The sequence below is a fragment of the Dipodomys ordii genome, unplaced genomic scaffold (assembly GCF_000151885.1).
Source record: "Dipodomys ordii isolate 6190 unplaced genomic scaffold, Dord_2.0 Scaffold72, whole genome shotgun sequence".
Classification (NCBI taxonomy): domain Eukaryota; kingdom Metazoa; phylum Chordata; class Mammalia; order Rodentia; family Heteromyidae; genus Dipodomys; species Dipodomys ordii.
The window spans coordinates 4,696,466-4,718,959 of record NW_012267288.1 but is presented as its reverse complement, the minus strand read 5'-3'; the positions used below and the strand labels follow the sequence as shown (position 1 = coordinate 4,718,959).

Below are 22,494 nucleotides of genomic sequence, written 5' to 3'. Positions count from 1 at the left end.
AGGACGCAGGTGGAGCGGGCGCGGCTCCTCGGGACGCGGCGCCGGCCGGCCGTCGCTGGGTCCGGGACACCGGGCTGCTCGTGCCTGAGAAAGGAGCCGCCGCGGGTCTGGACACAATGAACAGCGGCAGCGCCAACATCACCTATGCCAGTCGCAAGCGGCGGAAGCCGGTGCAGAAAACGTGAGTGACCCGAGTGGACGTGGGGGGGGGCTGTGCGCGCGGGCGCGCGGGGCGGGCGGCGGCGACCCCCCCCCACCCATCCCCGCCATCCCGTGGGGGAATCCGGTAGGGGCTGCACCTAGCCCGCGAGATCGAGGCTGGCCCGACAGTTGTGGAGACCCAGGACGTGAATTTTCCCGTTTTCAGTTCTTATTCCAAATATATAGGCACATATGTACATGTATGTATGTGTATATGCGTGTTCCTATGCACATCCGTACACATGTCCATACGGCCTGCCTTGGGGGTGCTCCTGGATTACTTAGCCTAAGCCTGCCTTGCAATCCCTCACCACCCGAAATATCCCGTGGGTTAGGTAGCTTAGAGGACAGCCTTGATTAGGATTCTGGATAGAAAGTTTGGGGTGGAGGTGAAGGAAGGGGCTGAGGGTTTCTGAAAGGTATTTTTTCTGTCCATAGCAACTGGGGTTTCTGTTGAGCTCTAATTTACTTATTAGGCAGTGATTCTTCTTCTTATTTTTTGGTGGTGATCCAAGTGAGGTGTGTAAGGATGGTAGCAGGAAGGAGAGTTCAGTGTTTTGGTATGTCACAGTGGAGGATCTGGAGGTACTTTTAATCTTCTTTTTGGGAAGTTTTCTTTTTTTCTTTTTGTATATGGGCTTAGAAGACTTAGAGCTGGAAATTTATTGAGAAAAAAATTTTTTACTCATAGTATCTACCTGTAATTTCTTTTTCCATTCAAAATTTTTGTCAATTCTAGTAGAGTGATGAACAAACTTCTTTTTTTGTTTGTTCGTTTTGGTGGAGTAATTTATGTGATAGGAAACACTTCAAAATTTTTGTGGAAAAGAATCACACTGGAGACATTTCCTTTTGTGAGATAAGTGTATTAATGGATTTGAAATGACTTTTTGAGTTTCTTTCTCTCATCAATGTTTTTCAAGTGTCTCTAAGCAATTAAAAAAACATTTAAATGCTTACACAGAGGAAATATAAAGTGTGCATTTTGCCAACATTGGACTATATTACATGTGAACCAGAAAAATAACAGCTCAATTACTTAAAATCTTATATGTTGCATTGTTTTTTAGGCAGTATTAATTTCCTTTAAGAATTTCAACTATTGTAGTTCTTCTGATCTTGACTTACAAATTGACATTAACGGAATGTTCATGCTTAATAGCTTGATTAAAATTTGGAAGTTTCATGGTACATCTATTAACAAGAATATTGCTCAGTTAGCAATTTCCTATCTTGGTGATACTGCTTATGATTTAAATATGTGTATCTAAATAGACTTTTCCAATGCCTAGTGCATTTATTTATTAATACAACTATATTTTTAGAACAATATATAGTAGAGGTAATCACGGGTGTATGGACAAAAAAAATCTTAAGATCTCCATGATAGATTTTTTTAAGACACTTGGGTTTCAGACAGTATGTTATAAAAAAGATTAATTGATTTATATACAAAGTCAAACACTTTAATTTTATGTTCAACATAAGTTTAATTTTTTTCATAATAAGTTTAATATTTTTGGTTTCTAGTTAATATGAAAAAACACCTTGCCTTTTTACCTTACTACATTTTTAAGTAAAATGTACTTCTATTAAAAATATTGATTCCTCAGGCTTTACTATACTTGTATTTAATAATTCCTTAGAATATATCTATCATATTTTCCTTGTTCATCTTTATTTTATTTAGGTAGGTGTTTATTTGAGAACTATCTTTGGTTTATTGAGCAACATTCATTGCTTCTAATCATACTTTAATGTCACTAAAAGACTTGTGCTGGTAGTGAGAATGTTTCAACTTATTTTTACCCAAAGGAACAATAACTAACTTTATAATGAAGTTCCTTGAAGTTAAGTCTAAGAATGAGGCTATTAAACTTTAAAAGGAGTCTCTAAATTAAACTACTAGTGTGTGGCTAATGAGGCCTAAGCCATGCCAACAGTGGGGAAAATACATCTTGCTTAAGCTGAAAATGCTGTTCAGATCTACTTAACGTTGACCCATTAAGTGACATTTTATTTTACTTACAGAGAAGATGTATGGCAGTATAATTATGGAACTGTTTTAAAAGTGGCCATTCAGATATATGATTCTATAAGATTAGAGAATAAGATAGGATGACACAATTTTAACTTGAAGCTCTTTCAGTACTGAGCAAAAGAAACTCCCTCTAGTGGCAGGTCTCACATTGAAAAATTACCTATACAAGAATATATTTTGAATGTGTTTAATTTCAGGAAAGTACCTCTTGTAGATTCAGTGTTTCCATTCTCTTTGGAATAAAGCAAGTTAAAGTATCTGAAGCAATCTTGCATGAAATCCATATTCTTTCTTTTAAGAAGAAAATTTCAAAGCTGGTTTTTGAATGATCTATATTTAGTAAATCTGCTCTAAAAAAGAGTAAAAAAATTTACTTAAATCTTGTTCTTGTTTTATTCTATTTAGAGATGGATGCTTTATGTATTTTTATTTTGTTTCACAAAGATAGTTGAAAACCCATTCTAGAATTAGTAGAAGCTTTTTTTATTGCTAGTGATAATAGCTTTGATTATAGTTTGGAGTTTTGTTAATAGCTGAAATGTTTTAATGCTATTTCATTTTACCATACTTCTACAAAGTTAGCACTTAATTTTGGCAAGTATTTTGTACTAGATAAATGGCATCTGTAAATGGTATTATCTAAAGACAATACCGGCAATAGTGACAATAAAGCTAGCTTTCAAGAGATGTCAGGACTGGAGCATTAGTTGATCGCCTGTTAAAACTCTTATGTTATTAAAATACTGTTAATATTAGCATAATATAAAAGCATTGTCTTTCTGACTGTGCTGAATTTCATTTTATTCTATTTCAACATCTTAAGCATTGTATATGTAATACAAACTACTGAATTTTGTTACTTCCATTATATAATACTTATTAATGAGTCTTCGGTTACAAAATAATTTTTGAAGTTTCATCATTGTTTTTCTTTCAAGTAACTATATTTAAGAGTTTATACATTGTAGCTTGGGGAACTCCTACCCAATGCAAGTGATGAAGTGAAGTAAGTGAAAGTGTTTAGTTATAGGCAGCATTAAATAGCCAAAGAAGACTGAATCTAACAAAAGTTCCCTCACTGTTGTGGATTTGGTCAAGTTTCTTTGTGGATAGAACAGGACAATCTACTGCACTGCTTCCGTTATAACTGAAATTACTAAAGCATAAGCACTTTATAATTGTGAACATTGTACAAGATATCAGTGAGATGGAAACATCGCTCTGTTCATTCAATACTGTTAGCTTACATATCATGGCACAAAGACTTCTGTGAAACAGTAAAAGGCAGTATATAGTTATGTTCTTACTGCTACAGCCAAAGCATGCCACTTTACTTCCCCAATTAATAAACTTACTTATCTTGTGCTTGTCCATGTGTTTAGTTAAGACAGTTACTTAGACATAAGTACCATGAGATCTTTAACCTACTACTTCCACATTTAATCTACTTCCACATTTAAAAGCATTTTTGTGTGGTAGTTTAGCATAACAAAGTTATTGTCTATATTTGCACATACTCTCATACTACTTAGTATTGAGCATGGTGCTTTATATACATAATTTATTTCATATTTATAGTAGTACAAAGAATATCATATTTAGGTTTTATAGGACCTATAGTTCACATTAAAAATTACCCAGGAAGAAAGTAAAAATCTTGGATTGGATATTGGATAACACGTCTTTTGGCTCCAAGCCTTACCTTTTTACTAACTTCACAGTAAACCCAGGTGAACATCATTGAATCATATGGGCCCCTGTGGCTTCTAGAGATTTCCTATTTTCCACTGTTAGCCATCTAATAGCGGCTGAAAGAACCTATTTGCTGTTTCCCATAGGTGGCTAGTACTTGCTCATCTCATATTTGTCATTCATGCTTTCCTCTTTAGATCTTTGATTTGCTACCTACTTCTCTTTTGAGAACTTTTTTTTTCCTTTGTATGTCATGGGGTTTGAATTCGTGGCATGGGTTCTATTCCTGAGCTCTTTTTGCTCAGGTTAGTGCTGTACCATTTTGAGCTACAGCTCCACTTCTGGTTTTCCGGCAGTGAATTGGAGATCAGAGTCTTACATTCCAGGCGGCCATCGAACCAAAATACTCAGATCTCAGACACCTGAGTAGCTTGGATTACAAGCATGAGCCCTTAGCACCTGGTAAAAACTTTTGTTTTCAATGAGTATTATTCAAATAATTTATTTTCAGATATAAATACTTTTTGTGAGTTTGTATATGTGCTGGTCTTGCAGCTTGAACTCAGGGCCAAGGCACTGGCCCTAAGCTTTTTCTCAAGGCTATTTTTGCTCTACAAATTGAGCCACAGATACTTCTTTACTCCCTCAACATTTTACAGTCTATGTAGTTAGATCACTTAATACTTCAATTTTGGAAATGTGATTTCAAGCTAAATGCTTCATAAGTAACAAAAAAAAGAAGTAGATGGTTATGCATAGTATAAAGAACCAGCCTCAGATTATAGTTCAGGATTGAGTACTGCACAGTGGCAGTACAGTGACAAGACAGTGTACTACATAGAGAAATAACATTTAAGTTACTGTTACTTTTTATTCCATATCAGCTTGTCTCTCTGGAATATTTGTATTATTCTCCTCCAGAATCTCTCATGATCATTACTGCAAGAATACCAGGAGGTCTTGATGAGGGCTAAGTGTTATGATGCCTATAATCCCAGCTCCTCAAAAGGAAGAGGCAGTAGCTGGTAGGTCAAGACCAACCTAGGCAAAAGTGATACATTCTGTCTGTAAAACAACCTAAAAAGCAAAAGGAATAGAACTGAATAAGCATTTTCAATGTTATTTGTATAGAATATTTCATAATGGAATGGTACACTAGGCGTTTGTGTATGACTCAGAAGACATATGGAGTTGGATAGCTATCCAAATTTTAAGTCAGAGACCATAGAAATCTGGAGCAAGGATTTGAAATGGATAAGACAGAACCGGGTTTCCTAAAAGCACAGAAATACATGTTGATAAGTATCAGAAACATTATAGCTCTGGAGTAGAATGGACAAAGAAGACTTTGGCTATACACAATGAAGCCAGTCAGGTAGATAGATATAGGCTAGAAAGACCTTTGCGAAGCGGTCTTGCCAAGCTAGCTTGGACAAGCCCCAGGCTGCTGTAAGATATTAATAGAGGAGTGATACAGTCACTGGTGACAGAATCCTAACTTTAGGAAACCCTACCCTGTTTTTTTTTTTTAATATTCTCAGTCACCAAAGTCAGTCTGATTAAAAAACAAACAATAGAACAAGCGTGCGGGTGCAGATCCAGCTCAGAGCTTACCATAACTCCCTGACACCAATGTCCAGTTTCCTACAATGATTTTGGGGAAGCTTGCTGTTTCTCCTGTGTCTTTTATCAAGCATCTTCATGGCTCTTCCTACATTGCATTCAAATCTGCACTGAGATACATGCTCTGCCAGCCAAATGCAGCACCTCCATCAGTGCTTACTTCTTCCTTACCTTGCTTCATTTTTCTTAATACTCATCAGCTGGAAAATCTAGCTGTCTGTCTCTTTATCTATTTCTCTGTCATCCAAGATAAGGTCTGTGAGAACGGGAGTTTTTGTATGTCTGGTTCACTGGTGACTGTTCTGTTCCTGTCACATAGTGGGTTTTCACTGTCTGTTGAAAGAATGGGCCTGATATTACCTTCTTCCCTCTTTCTCTGTCTTCTTTCTTTTCTTTCTTGCTTCACCTTCAAACAAGAAATTTCTAACAATTTACCATCCCTAGTTATGCTCCCTCATGAAATCTGGTTCAAGATCGATTTCAGATACCAACTTTGGGTGAAATCTTTTTTCAAGCAGTTATTCTTCCTACTCAGCCATTCACAACACTTTTTTTTTTCAAGCCTCAATTAGTTGTGCTAGGGAGTTTGATTTCAGCATGTCCACTCCTGCATACAATGAATCTTGATCATTCTCTTTCCTCCTTCCCCTTCCCATGCAGGTACATAAAGTATTTTGGCCACATTCACCCTCCTTTACTCTTTCCATTTGTCCATTCTCCTCAACTACACCTATACCCAAGATAGGACAAATACTCATTGTTGTTAAAGTGAATGTTATTTATTCAAAGGAATGCACTATATCACACACACACACACACACACACACACACACACACACACATATCACTTTTTTTTGTTCCATTCATCAGGATAGGGTGTCTTGGCTGTTTCTGTAGCTTTGCTATTGTGAATAGTGCTACAGTGAACATGAATGTGCCTCTGTTATCACTTTTTGAATATGAGTGGTTTTCTTGGCTGACCAGATTTGGTACAAATAACTATTTTTAACAAGTTATTAACCAGTACAGAATTACACAGTAAGGTAAGACATACATTGTGCAGTTAGTAAATTGAAATGTAGTAATTAGTTGTGATTTGAATGTGTTTATTATTTGAATATGCTTAGAGGGAAGTAGCTAGGGAACAGTTACCACAGTCTATTGAGTGTTATATACACAGCCTGGATATAGTATTGACTTTTATCTGTATATCACAGAATCAGTTATCTGTTTCATGGGAAAAAACCCATGAAATGTAAAAAAGAAAATGGAAATATTCAAGTGTTAAAAAATTACTTGCCTAGGGAAAATAACAAATATATTAATATTCCTGATTTACTCTGCGTCACCATCTTTCTCAGTAAAATATTTCTTTTCCACATGTCATGAAAATATAAGCTATCTAGAAATCTTTTGGTTAAATCAAATTAATAGTTTCATACCCAGGCTATTTTACTTTACAAAACAATATTCCCTGTCAAAAATGTCTTTGTTTTGAGAGTCCTCTGAGATTTGAGAGGGTATAGAGATGAGAGTATAAAATGTGTTCAGTTTTCCAATATGTTTTTGATTTATACTATGGCATCTAATGCCATGATAAAATGTAACATGATATGTAAAATCATTTTAAGAACTTAATTTCTGCTATAAAATATTGGAAAAGTCTTTTTGTGTGAAGAATCTGATTTTTTCTGAACTCAGATTTCTGTCCTACCCGTAAATATCTTATTTTTGTTTGTCCATCATGGGGCTTGAACTCAGGGAGTGCCTGGAAACTGTCACTGAGCTTTTTAGCACCAGGCTAGCATGGCATGCTATCACTTTGAGCCACAGCTCCACTTATGATTTTCTGGTAGTTAATTGGTGATGAGTCTCACAGACATTGTTGCCTGGGCTGGCTTTGAACGGTGAGCTGCAGATCTGTCTCCTGAGTAACCAGGATTATAGGCATGAGCCATCGGTGCCCAGCAATATCTTTTCTCTTAGATGACATTCGTGCTACATTTTTTGGGTTTCATTGAGACACAATGGTATGAATGATAATAATTAAGTAGAAATATGCTCAGTCATGAAAAAACTCTCCAATTAACCTATAATATTTATTATCCAACAAATATGAATAGAGTCAAATTTAGTTTTCTTACTGAATTTAAGGTCTGTATTAGATGCCCTGAAGACCAACCTCAGATATTAGACAGCTTAGGAAGGCATTATTAAGTGGGATAAAAGTTTATAGAGATAGGAATCTGGGAATGATAAAGATAAACATTTAAGTTTTTTTTATATTTCTTGCAACATAATGATGATATGCTTCATGTGGAATATAGCAACTGAAGCTTGAGTTTTACCTAATGTATTGTACATGTCTTTATTTATCCTTTTCTATCAATATCTGTATTTGAGGGAGAAAGATTCATAATAGACTTCATTAATTGGGAATTACTAAACTGCATATGTGCAACACACACACACACACACACGAACTATTAGACGAATTTAGAATTTTCCTGTAATGAGTTAATAAGCATTTTAATAAAGCATGACTTTTACCATTTTCCTTGTTTTTCTTAATTAGGACATGCACGGAAGATTTGGGCAAATTGTTTATAAATTGAAGTAGATTTTTAAATTTGTTATATTAGAAAAATATTTAAGAATACATTATAATGCAATAGAAATCTTTGTTTCAAGTTTTTGATAGGATTTTCATGTTACTTTGTTTGCTTTTCAGAGTAAAGCCAATTCCAGCTGAAGGAATCAAGTCAAATCCTTCCAAGCGACATCGAGACCGACTTAATACAGAATTGGACCGTTTGGCTAGCCTGCTACCTTTTCCACAAGATGTTATTAATAAGCTTGACAAACTTTCTGTACTTAGGCTCAGTGTCAGTTATCTGAGAGCCAAGAGCTTCTTTGACGGTATGACAAGGTTTAATATGTCTACAATACCCGAAGTTTTTATTGGTGCATAGAAAAATTGTGACAAAGGCAAATTTATAATTATCCCTGATTTTTATCAGTTTTCCAGTTTCATTCATGCAACAGATGTAACCACTTAAATTATATATGTCATCATTCCTTGAAAATCATATATTTTGAAATTGTGATCAAATTAATGTATTTTTGATTGAAGTTTTCCTTCTTCCAGTTTGATATCTTATTTGAGAAGGCAAGAATAAAGCACACATAAGAATGTTAAGTTATAAGCCGGGTGTTGGTGGCTCACACCTGTAATCCTAGTTATTCAGGAGGCTGAGATCTGAGGATTGTGCTTCCAAGCCAGCCTGAGTATGAAAGTCATGAGACTCTTATCACCAGTGAACCAGCAATAGCCAGAAGGGGAGCTGTAGCTCAGGTGATAGAGTGCTAGCCTTGAGCAAAAAGACTCAGGAACAGTACCCATGCCCTGAGTTCAAGTCCCAGAACTGGCATATATACACACACAAAAGTATAAATTGATACTTCATTTTCTATTTTTATCCTTTGAAAATTGCACTTATTTCTAATCTTTTAATGTATGTTTGCTGCAAGAAAATATAATTTAAAATGTTTCCCCATTGGAGTTAACAAAACTGAATTTCATTCTTCATTGTGCCACTGACCAACTAACTTCAAACTAGGTACCATCCTATACCTCAGCTGTCAACTTTGCTGTGAAACTAAATGTCTAGGTGACATTTGTTACCGTTTAATTATACAATATTCATCATAGAGTATTTTAAATAGGAGATATGTTTGAAAATAGTGTTTCAATGATTTTTCTCATGCAAAAAATTCCATAATTTCTCTTGTTTTTTATAGTCAAAAACAGATTTTTCAAGAAATGTTCTTTTTTAAATGTTGCATTTTTATTTTTAAACTGTAGTAAAGGAATTTAACAATGAAATCTCAGTGATACATAATCAGTGTATGTAAAACATCAGTGTGTTCATTCACCACTTACAGATCAGGTTAAGATACAGATTCTTATGCAGTAAGTTTAGGTGTGGCCTAACAAGTTCTCAGATGATACTATCTAAAGAAGTCCCTAGACATTTGCAGAATGCTTGATTTTGTGATTTATAGCTACAGTATTGTAAAATGATTATTTTCCCTTTGGATTTATGTTTACCTGATTTGATGTGTGTCATCTATGCATATTTTATTTGTTTTTTTGCTGGTATGTTATTTCTTTTGGACTGTAGTTTAACAGTTTTAGTCTGCCTAATATACATTAATTCAAAGTAGTGATTGCAGGGATGATTATATATTTTAAGTTTAATAGATGCTTAAATATTCTTTAATCTGTACAAAAAGCATTTAAATTTTCAATGTCTTCCTACTAAACTCTTCATCTTAGAGATGCTTTGTGCAGCATTCAATAGTTTACTTATGACTGTATGTTTATCAGCCATGTCATCATTTTGTGATAGAGTTGAAACTAAACTCAGGTTTCCAGATTCCTTACATTACGTTTCCTTACCATATTTCAGTTCTTTTTTTTCCCCCGGGAACCCTAATATAGAAAGCTCTTGGGACCTTTTCTTAGGTCTCTGGTTTTAATAAGCATAGTCCCTGGACAAGCAGCATCAGCATACCTGGAATTTGTTAGAAATGCTAACTCTTGAACCTCACCCTAAACCTGTGTTATCACATTGATTGTGGGGCTAAATTCTTGCATGTTAAAGTATGAGTCACTGTTGTACATTGTCATCTTGAGCTCATGTCTAGCTGCATGAAATGGTGTCCCTATCTAGCATTTACTTACATGCTGTGGCTACTGCTCAACTGTAGTGTGGGATTCCATGACTTAAGAGATGTCTCTGACCTAAGACAGCTTACATTTAGAGGCCAGGGTGACCTTCATTCTTGACTGTGGTAAAGACTTTTTAACTGAGTCACTTTACCTTTTTGTGTTGCTCCTCTATGGTAGATAGCTATATATATATATATATATATATATATATATATATTTACACATACACATATATTTAAACATATATATGAAATATATATGTTAGAAAGAAAAACAGTGCATAGGTTGTACATTCTTTAGAGGTGGGAGAACAGAAGCTGAGCATGGTGACACATCCCTATAATACTAACACATAAGAGGCTGGGGCAGGTGAATCATAAACTTCAGGATAGCCTGGGCTGTATAGGAAGACCTTGTCTCAAAATCAGTTTAAATCAGCCAGGCATTGGTGGCTCACGCCTGTAATCCTAGCTATTCAGGAGGCTGAGATCTGATGATTGCAATTCAAAGCCAGCCTGGGCAATAAAGTCTGTGAGACTCATCTCCATCTAACCACCAGAAAACTGGAGGTGGTCATGTGGCTCAAGTGGTAGAGCACTAGACTTGAGCGGAAGAGCTGAGGGACAGCGCCCAGTCCCAGAGTTCAAGACCCACGACTGACCAAAAAAAAAATCAATTACAATAAAAAATTTTATATTTTTTAATTATAAAAATACTGTTAAAATGAAAATTTTAAAGAAGGGTAGGAGATCAGAACTGAAGTCCCTTAGAGTACTAACATAATCACTAACTTTAGATAGATACATGTTTGCCAGTGTAAATACAAATTTCTGCATACATATGTTTAATATGTACATCATACTTGCATATGTAGATGTAGATACCCACACATATGCATGATAAGACCTGTGTTACTCAGTGCCTCAAATAAAGCAGACTCCAAAGTTTACCATAGAGAGAATGTTAGAGTTCAAGAGGACTCATCATGGAATTCTTGTTAAAAGTATTTTTTAACTCTCTATTACTCAATTTATTTTTTGTTCTGGTTCAGTGTATTTGACAATAGTCTCATTACATATTTGAATCATTCCTTCATTAACTATGTGATCTTTAGTTTTATATCCTTTGTATTATTGCTTCCTAACTCTGGTGTACATAGGAGTTACTTTCAAAGAATTGTCTATTAGAGCATTCCTCATATGTTCTGATACAATCAGTTTTATGTAAAATTCAGGAGACAATATTTTAATAAGTATGTCATATAATGTGTGGCAGTGCCCTTAGCTATATATGGCTTTCTTTGCCTTTTGAAGGAAGACTCTAAATATGGAATGTTAAGACAATAAATGTGTTTGGGTGAGCCTTACTGGTGTCATAAATCTCAAGCAGTGCTCTAGATTGTTCAATAAATGAACATAAAGTCAGATAACAGGTAGGGAGAAAAAATTCATTAAAAAACAAAAAGATCCTTATGTTTCCTGTAGACCACTAGTAGTCTGGGAACATAATACAATGTTTCAGAGCATAAGAGAATGAAAATTTGTAGTATCTCATGAATAGGCTTAATGTGAACAGGGAGACTTGGAGTGTGCTGACAGTGCTTAGATTTTCTGTGCATGCCCCACTCTTCCACCGTTAGGGACACAGCATAGAGAAGGGAAGGGAAGCTCACAATGAATAACAGGATGCAAACAGGGGGTGTGTAAATTCCTGCGGAAAGAACAATATAAACGAGTAATCATACAATCTCATTAGAAAGGAAACTCAAGTTTTACTATAACAATAGATATTTTTCCAAGAAAATACATCTATTTATTACAAGTTTAAATAATCCAGGTTGGATCAGTCTTCTTAAACTTTGGAGCCATTGACCACTTTATTACTACTGTCTGAAAAGCATTACTTGAGTTTTAAGTTCAACATTAATATTTATTCATTTCTAATTAGTTGAAATATTCTAAAATATAACTTTAAAGTCCTTGAATGGGTCTTAGCCTTTTTTCAGTTATGGTTTAGTTCAAAGCAATTTATTTGATACTGAGTCTTAAGCTCAATGATACTATCTTTGAAATGGAGATTATTTTAAAAGTTTAAATAAATTTAGTGACTTTGTTGGATCAATAGTAGTTCTTATTTAACTTTTGAAGTGTTCAACATCATGTAGGTATTGTGTTCAGATTTTTTGTTTTCTTTTTTTGGCCACAACCTCAAAAATTTAAATTTTGGAGAAATAGTGAACATCTTTTAAAAACACCAATATGTAATAAATGGAAAAAGTAAAAAATTTCTGTGACCATAGTAGAGATTAGATGTCATGTAGCATTTATGAATTCAGTAAAATATTCATAGTAAATACTGTGCCATTTAAAATATGTGTACATACACTGATGCAGTACCTTAGATTGTTCAATATAGGAGCATAAAGTTAGATGTAGAAAAATTCCTTAAAATCCAAAGATTGCATTGTATTTTCTAGACTACCTGTTTCTGGGAAAGCAGTGCAGTACATTTAAGTATATTAATAAGTAAGTTTGTTTGTATAACAGCACATTTAAAATAATTTTATTTCCCATATTTAATGAATCTAAAAATTTCCATGAAGAATTGATTTTTTTCTGCCCTCAAAATTTCCATATGATGTGAGAATTTGCTTACTGTCAGTTTTATAGAATATTCTTGTCAGTTGGGTTCTTATTTCTTTGGCAATACTGGGGTTTTGTGCTTGCTTGCAGGTACTCTACCATGAGCCAAACCATCATATGCTCTGGTTATTTGGGGGGTATAAGGTCTCACTTTTGCCCAGAGCTGGCCTCAGTCCTTGATTCTTTTACCTTAGACACCTGTGGATCTGGAATAAGAGGTGAGAGCCACTACTCCCAGCACCACAGTTGGGTTCTTGATTGTGTCAAATTCTTTGGTCCCCAGAAAGCATTCCACCTCTGTCACCCTGTGGCAGAGGGAGACTTGTATCTTGTAATAAGCATGGGTTGGCAGGCAGTACAGATACCAATTCAGCCAACTGATTTGGAGGTTTGTTAAGACATTAAACCTCACTCTTATACATAGTCATTATCTTCTCAGTGTGGACTGTAATGATACTAGCCTGCTCTTTTAGATTTATTGTGGATTAATCCTGAAAAGAAGAGGCCTAATGGAGTAATTCTTAGTATTAAAACTATTGCTGTGTAATTTATAATTACTTCTTTCAAAGTACTGATATTTTACTTGTTTCAGTGGGATTTTTTTTGTTGTGGTGGCTTTAAGGGAACTGGTATTAATATCATCTATGAATTCCTTGTTCATTTAAATTTGTATTTTTACTTAAAGATGGAAATTTTCTAATAACCTATTTTCCAGTCTTTTGGTAGGACATGTTAATTTACATCTCCACATTTTTCTTTTACCAGAAGGCTACATACTTAAATTCAGGAAAAAGGCTGATACATACTGTGTCTGTCTTTGTGTTGTTACCCTGGTTCCATCTTAAGCATTTGAGCATCAGTTTTTGTCTGTGTTAAATTATTAATAGTTACTTTCAAATATTAGAAGCATGATCTTTAAGTGAAGAAGTTAAAATTTTATAAAATACAGAAGAACTAGAACCAGAACATATACAAGTTATTTCTCAAATCCTGATGTTCTGAGTAACTGGTTCCCAGAGCGGCGCATAGTGTCATGTGGCTGTTGTTAATGATGCAGATTATGGAGTTACATCTTTGATCTGTAGAATCAGAAATTGCACATGGCTCTCAACATTAGAATTAATAAGCTTTGTGTGTGTGTGAGACAGAGAGAGAGAGAGAAAGAGAGAGAGAATATCCTGGGGATTGAACTCAGGGCCCTGGTGCTGTCTTTGAGCTCTTTTTCTCAGACTTGCTTGTCCAGGATGGCTTTGAACTGCTGTTCTCAGATCTCAACCTCCTGAGTAGCTAGGATTACAAGCATCAGCCACCAGAGCCTGGCAAATAAGCCTTTTAGGTGATTCTAATGCCTACTTTAATTGCTACAATAATTTATTAGTTACATTCTGCCCCAGTGAAAGTATAGAATTCGACTAGAATTATGTGTAAATTCCACTGTTGTATACATACATGAAAAGTAAATGAGCTCATTCTACTCAAAAGCTAAATTAACTCATCTTATTGATTGTATTAATGCAGAGATTAATATGTTCTTGTAGAGGAGTTGAATATAATTGAATATATAATAGAAAAAGGTTAAGTAATAGCTTTAGAATTCTCTTTCCACTTGAGAGTTAGGATATGACTTTTAGTGACATTTTCAGCTTGAAAATGTTTGTGTGTATTTGCTAAAAACAATAGTAACTACCAGTTTTTCATCCTATGATCACAAGGATATTATTCGTTACTATTGTTATTATTTCACAGTGTGAGGGACAAGCCTAGGTTCTTATGCATGCTAGCAAACCCTTGGTTTTTTTGAGACTGGTTCTCTCTATGTAACTTCAAACTTGCTATGTAACGTAGGCTGTCCTTGAACTTGATATCCTGTCTTAGCCTCCTGATGACTAAGATTACAGGCATGTGCCATAGCACCTGCTGCATTTGAAAAGCTGAACTTTAATTCTACCTTGGTAATTAGAAATTTGTACTCAGGAAGAAAAATCCATCAGTATTATCAGAAATCTCTAAACTATGTAGAACAAATCTTTGTTCCCTAGGAGTTTACTCTGTAACCTGGTTGTAGTTAAATTGTAGTTTCTTCTTTCTTTCCGTCCTTCAAAAGAAAATACTTCAGTTCCGAATAAAACTTAATGTATTAAAGTAATATCTTTCACCTCAGTGTATATAGAAGAAACTCCCTTTACATATATTTAATCTGTTATTTGGAAATTATATATATATAGTCATTGGAACCAGGCTAAACTAAACTAGGAATGTTTTCCTTATATTAAGAAATGCTGCAATACCCTTTCTATTGTATAAAAATTTGTATGTGTGGCTGAATTTTATAATGCCATTTCAGTGTTCTTCTATGCTTACATCAGTGTGGGAATGGAATTTAACTTTTCTTGCCAAAGTAATAAAGGGGATGATAAATACTATTGTAAAATAAATTGAATTCACATCAGTGATTTGATATTTAAAAGACATGTTGTTTTCCCTGACAAGATTTATCATGTCATGTGTCTATTTAAACACAAGCTATAGTTACAAAACGCAAAATAGATTTACCACAAGCCAGTATTTCTTCTTCTTGAATTTTCTCTCAAACAATTCAAAGCATGTTCTCTGAGGATGAAATACTTGGCTTGTGGAGAAAAATGGAAATCTGAGCTTAAAGGTATGGAAGCAAAGGACCATATTAGAAAACGGAAAATGGATGAATTAATTAAAATTGAATCCCATATTACTGTAATATATTTACACTCTAAATTTCATCATTGATTAAATTCTTGTTTTGTGTTATTGCTTCACTGGCTTCTTAATGAGGAAAGTCTTAGCATTGTATGTGTGATATCTTGTATTTTTCTCACTTTGGAAAGTGGTATATATCCTGTTGATCAGGAGGATTTTTACAATTGTCTCCCTTTATAGCAGATAATTTTTTTTTAGATGTTATTGCTGGGCACCAGTGGCTCACGCCTGTAATCCTAGCTACTCAGGAGGCTGAGATCTGAGGATCGTGGTTCATAGCCAGCCTGGGCAAGGAAAGTCTGTGAGACTCTTATCTCCGATAAACCACTAGAAAACCGGAACTGGCGCTGTGACTCAAGTGATAGAGCTCTCGCCTGGAGCTGAAGAGCTGAGGGATAGTGCCCAGGCCCAGAGTTCAAGCCCCACGACCGACCAAAAAAAAATTGTTGTTATTAAATAGTTGGACAGAGGAGTTACAATTTCAAATACCAGATTATAAGTACAATGTTTCTTGGTCATCCTTTTCTTTGTTTTCTTCTATTTTTGCCCTCTCATTTATTTTATTTTTTACATAATGTACATAGATTATAGTACAATCTATTTTGTTATATAATGTCCAGTGAATATAATGACTATAGCAGATACTTTCTAAATAGGAGAATCAGTTGTTGACTTGTATTATCCAAAGTGACAGCATTTTAAAAGACAGATTATAACTAATCATCTAAAATCGTGATAATTAAATTTTTACAGATGTTAGAATTCATCTAAAGGGCTTTTTAATTTTAATGCTGGGTCCTTCTGTAAAATTTCTGATTTAGTTGGTCTAGGATAGACCTTCACAGTTTGCATGACTAGAAATATTTCCAGTATTGCTTCTTGCTTTCCCTCCCTCCCTCCCTCCCTCCCTCCCTCCCTTCCTTCCTTCCTTCTTTCTCTCTGTTTCTTTCTTTTTCTTTTTTTTCTTTGTTCTGATCAAACTTAGGGCCTGAGAGCTGTCTGAGCTTTTGTGTTCAAGGCTAGTGCTCTGCCCCTTGAGTCAAAGTTTCACTTCTAGATCTTAGCCTCCTGAATAGCTAGGATTACAGCCTGAGCCACCCACACCAGGCTGTTTTGTTTCTACGAACTGTTGCATACTTAATTCCTGTATTGTAGTGTTTAAAATATCTTATATATCTGATTGTACATATGATTTATGTATTAACTTGTAGTTTTGGAATACTTCAATCTATATCATATAGTCATCATAAGAGATTTGTTAGGAACTTGTTTATGCTCTCCATTTAAAGACAAGAAATCACTCAGTTAAGCCCCAGTATGCAATTGGAAGTTTTCTCTAAGTGATCTCAGGTTGGATAAAATCAGCAGAGTTTATTGTCTTTGTCCTTGACTGTCAGTGATTGTTTCCAGAGATTTTCCAAATATTCTACTTGTTGTTTTACCCTTAATAGAATTTATCTCAGAGGGCTAGCATTGTCCTCCTTTAAAGGTGAGGAAACTGAAGGTGAAAGAAGGTTAGCGCAGTGGGAAGTCTGAGAGGTGGTTCAGCATCGCCCACACACTTGGCTCCGGCAACCTGGTTTTTAGCCCAGCCTGTATCACTTAAGGTTTTGTTACCCTGGGAAACTTCCCTAAGTCTCAGGTCCTATTATATGAAAAGAACAAAACTACCAGTCTCATAGGACTACTGTGGACTTTCAAGATACCAAATATGGGAAGTGATAGGCATAAAGAGCAGTATTATTAAGAAACTAAAATCAGGGGGCAGGAAACAATCCTGTGATAGGACTTCATGTCACCTTCTAGCTCTTCCATTGCTTTCTGATCAAGGCAAGCAGTATATACATAAAAGTGAATAGTATTAATTAATATACCTGCTAGTAATTTTAAGAAGGTTAAGGGAATAGATATGAAACCAAGAAATGGAGGGAAAACTTCACAGAAGGGTAAATATTGCGTGGTTAGGTTGAGAGGCCAGCATACAGTGAATTTTCTGCAAAAGGCAAACATGTTTTTTAGATGATTCTGGGAAGTGAGTGTACCCCTTTGGACTCATTCTTGCACAATATTCACTTCTGTACCTCATTGATGACAAAACAAGATTTGTTTTTAGTAAAACCCTCATCTCTAAAGTGCATTTATCATGGTTCCCACCTAAGCAGTAATTTTACATATTAAACATGCCATCTTTTGCATTCAGAATTGTAAGCATTGTTATTGTTTCTCACCTTTAAGTTCCTTTAATACTGTTTCGGCACTTCATATTTTGACATTCTTTTCTACTTATTTACTTTCATAGTGCATATGTCTAACATAAAGGCAGAGCCTTCTACGTGTCTACTTCCGTATGTCTTCTAGTACCCTCAATAGAAGCCAAAGAACAAATCATAATTTACTCTAAATCTCTTTAATTTCTTACTGAACTTGTCAGTGATCAGGAAGTTACTTCTTTGTGCTATTTTATCTTTTTTTCCTGTCAGTTACTCTGGAACAGACACCAAGTCCATTGTTTAAAAATTGATTTCAAGATTCCTCAGTATAATTTAGACATTCTAAATTTCTCATTACTTTTAGACTTGTTATTTTATAATGTGAGGTTTTGGTTACTTCTTGTTTCTTTTTAACAAGTTTTGTTATACCTCCTTAATTGTGTCTCATACTCTGCAGCATTTGACGAAGTTGCAGAGTGTAGTTAATTGGCATTGTCAGGTTTTAGTACATTCAAGAAAATTTGGCCATAAAAAAGCAAGAAACAACAAAATAACATAGAACATAAAAGAAGAAAAGGCTGTTCTCACTCTATTCTTCCTTTTGATGAGAAACATTTGAGTATTTCCTTTGGTCTTGATTAACTGTTAGATCAATTTATCTCACATTATTTTTTTGGCCTAAGGAAATCTGTACTCTGGCCTTTTGAAACTTTTCTATTCAAAGGCCAGCCTCCTGGCTTCTTCTTTTAGAGAGATATCTTTCAACTTCTGCAGCAGCCAGAACTTGGCATAAGATTCTGCTATGACACACACACTGATGACTTACCAGAAAATACCCTGCAAACACGAGAGTATTTTATGTAATAACTTTATTCAAGCTGAGAGAAAATCTGATTCTTCATAAATCACTTTTACTGAGCCAGATTATTTTGAGATGTAAAAAAATCTAATGAAATAAGAAACCTTAATATGATTGCCAAGTCAGTATGTAAGTATCACAGGTTTAAAAAGGGATCCGCAGAAAGGGAGAGGGACAACAAAATGTATTTCATGTACACCTTATCAGTAGGCAGTCCTTAAGTTCTTGAGAGTGCTGCTAATAATTAAAGACTCATTTATTGACTATTGCTCTGCTGTGTGCCAGGAATTTCTGGTGTATTCTCATTACTTGTCACACTAAGGATGGATTTTGTAAAAATTATTATTAAATTGCCATTTCTTACATCAAGAAACAGGTCCAAAGAGCTTACACATTTAATAAATGGCAATTCTGTCAGATACTGTAGACACATGCTTTTAATAAGGTTATGCTTAAAAGTGCTTGATAAAAAGCTTAAGTAAATGGTAACTGTAGATATTACTCCAGTTATGTTGCCTTCTAAAATTTAAAGACCTAAACATATACGTAGTATTTCAAGTTGTCCTTTTATCTTAGAGATTTTCTTGATAGCCTTTTCATACTGCTTAAATACAAATATACCTGATATAGCATTACTTTTTTCTTTTCTTTTTCTATAGTTGCGTTAAAATCTTCCTTCGTGGACAGAAATGGAATCCAGGATAATGGTACAGCAAAATTGAGAGACATGAACTTGCAAGAAGGAGAATTCTTATTACAAGTAAGTTTTAGTAAATAGAGTTCCTTAAAGTAAGAACAATTGCTACTGAGAAGTTAGTCTTTTTTACTGTTTCCAGTTGTTTAGGACTCACATAGTGTCTTGCATCCTGTCTGTGCACTATGCTGGTACATAATAAATGAAATTAGGTTGACCAAGTGAGTTAGAGGTCTGATTGTCACCTCTCTGTTGTAATCCCTTCAGACAAGAGGATGTCTTCACCTAGTTTGCAGATTTTTATATAAGACATTGGATTTATAGGTACTTTCTACAAGAATATAGCTCAACCAAAAACTTAGTGCATTTATTCCAGACTTAAGCATTATTTTAAGCTGAATTTTCTTTTTTTAGTAAGTTGTCTTGTAGCTTACATTTCTTTGTATGCAATTAATAACAAATGCAAGCCATCTTATCTGCGTTAGACTTGGAGACTATTACATAGATTTGTGAAAACTTAAATTGTTCCTAAGCTCTGATTTAGAACTTGAGGAGCTATTCAAATATGTTTTCATGCTTTGAGAGTTCTCTGAAGTGTATTTATTTTGTTGAAATGAGATCAAATGAAGACCTGTGTTAGGACACAGAGTGTTACTGCGACCTCATCGCTTTGACTTCAGTACAACCAACTGAATGGAAGAATTTGGTTTGCTTTTGTGACAAAAGTTAGCATAAATTTTGGTAGGTCCATTAGTTCAATCAGTGCCTGCTCAGATGTGGCAATTAGAGTGTAGTGTAATAATTCTTAACATTGTTATTACAGTTCTGTAATCATGTCCAAATTCCAGATAGTAAATATTAACTGGGCTTCCTTAAGTCAAATAAATTGGATATATTTAAACATGAGTGCCCTGTGCACTACCAGCTGAGGTATGATAATTAAAACAAAAACTTATTCTTAAGATCACAGGAAATTTTCTAATACTTTGTTGTTCAGGGTAATTAAGTACATTTAGGCTATTTAGTAAGGTGATAATGAAATCCTTTATTTCAAGAAAAATATGGGCCAATTGATATAACAGTAAATTGGTTTAAAATATAGCTAATGATTTTTGTCTTGCCCTAAAATTATTTAGGCAAATTATACAGCATATCCTGTGTCAGGAAAACAGAGTAAGACTAATAGTATTGTTATTTATAAATTAAGTATACTTCTTGATGTAATTTCCAATAAACTATGTTTATAATTCTTTGAAATATTTTTAAAGACACTTGAAGTGTCTTTCTACCAAGGAATTTTCTTCCAATCTAGACTCATCTCTTTTAGGATCTAGTCAGCATTGTTTCCTGATATTCTCTTTTAAGTAGAGCAGTGTGATAGATGACAGTGAATGATTTTTATATATTTGATATAAAAAATTAGTACTGTGGTTGAGCTTTAAGTTTGGCTGTAAGCTTTCCTTGGCCAAGTCAAACATTAATACATTTTTGCAGTCATGTACTTTGTCTATTTTTTTATTATTATTAACAGGCGAGAACTGTTCATTGAGGAACAGCGAGGGGCACAGACCTTCCCGCAGGTTTGGAGGTTGTGCCCAAGAGTTGGGACAGGAGCTGGGTTTTTATAGGAGGTCTGAGCAAGGAGGCAGAGGTTAATGAAAAAGCCACTAGGTCAAGGGAGGTGGGGGCCTTTCAGTTGGGCCCACAATGGATGTTCACAGCTGGACTTAGGTGGATTGCCCTGCCTACACGTCAAACAAGTTCACACATACCTGGGATTTTGCCTGGCGTCTGTATGGGCCTGGGATAACATGGGGGGGGGTGTCAATCCTTCATATTCCATCTTTAGATACATAAAATGATTGGGCCAAGAGGAAAAAGGCAAGTTCTTCATATAGGATCTTTGGATACATAAAAAGAATTGGGTTTAGGAGAGTAACATGGAGTTATGAGAATAAAGCAGATTGCCATAATTTGGAACCTGAAGGAGTATAAAAGGTAGAGGGAATCATGGTTTTTTCTGGCTACTTTCTGCTGGCATGGGGGCGTCCAGGAGTCACAGGGCTGGGGTCTTAAAGGGTCCAGGCCTGTGCTGGGTAGGCCAGTGTAAGTGCGGCCTCTGGTTGCCTCAGTAATAGAATGGCCTTGACTTGCTCCCAGGTCCTGAGTGAGGGCTGTTGTCCAAAGTGTAGTTCTCTTTTCAAAGGTCTACTTTTGTCTATTTTTGAGGTGTAAGGTGTCTAATCATTGTAAAGAGATTTTTTTTAGCTGAAGTCAGTATGTATGAGTAATGATGTTAATTTCCATACTAATTTTATAACTCTTTTCCTTCTAGGCTCTGAATGGCTTTGTATTGGTTGTCACTACAGATGCTTTAGTCTTTTATGTTTCCTCTACTATCCAAGATTACCTGGGGTTTCAACAAGTAAATATGTTTTTTTTTCTTTTCCTATTTAAAATAATTTTCTTTATAAAATGAACTTGCTTACATATTTTATAGTTTAAGACCAAAGTTGATTATATAAAGTATAACTTAAAATGTATGTGCTATTAAAATATATTTTCAGCTAATATATTTGCTCATTTTAATAATTTATAGCACTGATTTCTTAAAATGTTAGTATGATTTTTGGTTATTGGGTTTCTGTTTGGACTTGTCAATAATCTCATGTATAAGACACGCTCAAGGTTCTGCAGATATATATAGCTCAGTGATATAGTGCTTGCCTAGCTTGTGTGAGGCCCTGGTGGTTTCAGTCCTCACGCAAGGTGGCAGGGGAGGGTATTTTTCGGGCAGACCATCAGTTAACATGGGTTGCAGAAGACATAAAATAACTATGAAATACATTAGGTGCTAAGAAAAAAGCACAAGTCACATATTTTGGTTTATTCTGATTTTTGTGGATTATTGAAAATGGCCTAAAGAAAATGAATTGAAATGGACCAAAACCATGTGGAAAACAGGGGGGAAAGTGAGGAGATAGATGTACTGTAGCGGTAGACTAGAAACCCTTGAAGGAAGTGTGTATTTGAGTCATTTAAACAGCTTTGAGTGGATGGA

At 35.0% G+C, this 22,494-nt stretch overlaps 1 protein-coding gene across 1 annotated transcript in view; it reads left to right on the top strand.

Annotated features, from left to right (window-relative positions):
• Positions 1-8: 8 nt before the first annotated feature.
• Positions 9-22,494, top strand: part of Ahr (aryl hydrocarbon receptor) — a 37,922-nt gene continuing 15,436 nt past the window's right edge. The window contains exons 1-4 of the mRNA XM_013024049.1: positions 9-181; positions 8,289-8,476; positions 19,399-19,499; positions 21,769-21,858. Of these exons, the coding sequence (XP_012879503.1) occupies positions 117-181; positions 8,289-8,476; positions 19,399-19,499; positions 21,769-21,858 (444 nt within the window). The 5' untranslated portion in view covers positions 9-116. The remainder of the gene's footprint in view (positions 182-8,288; positions 8,477-19,398; positions 19,500-21,768; positions 21,859-22,494) is intronic.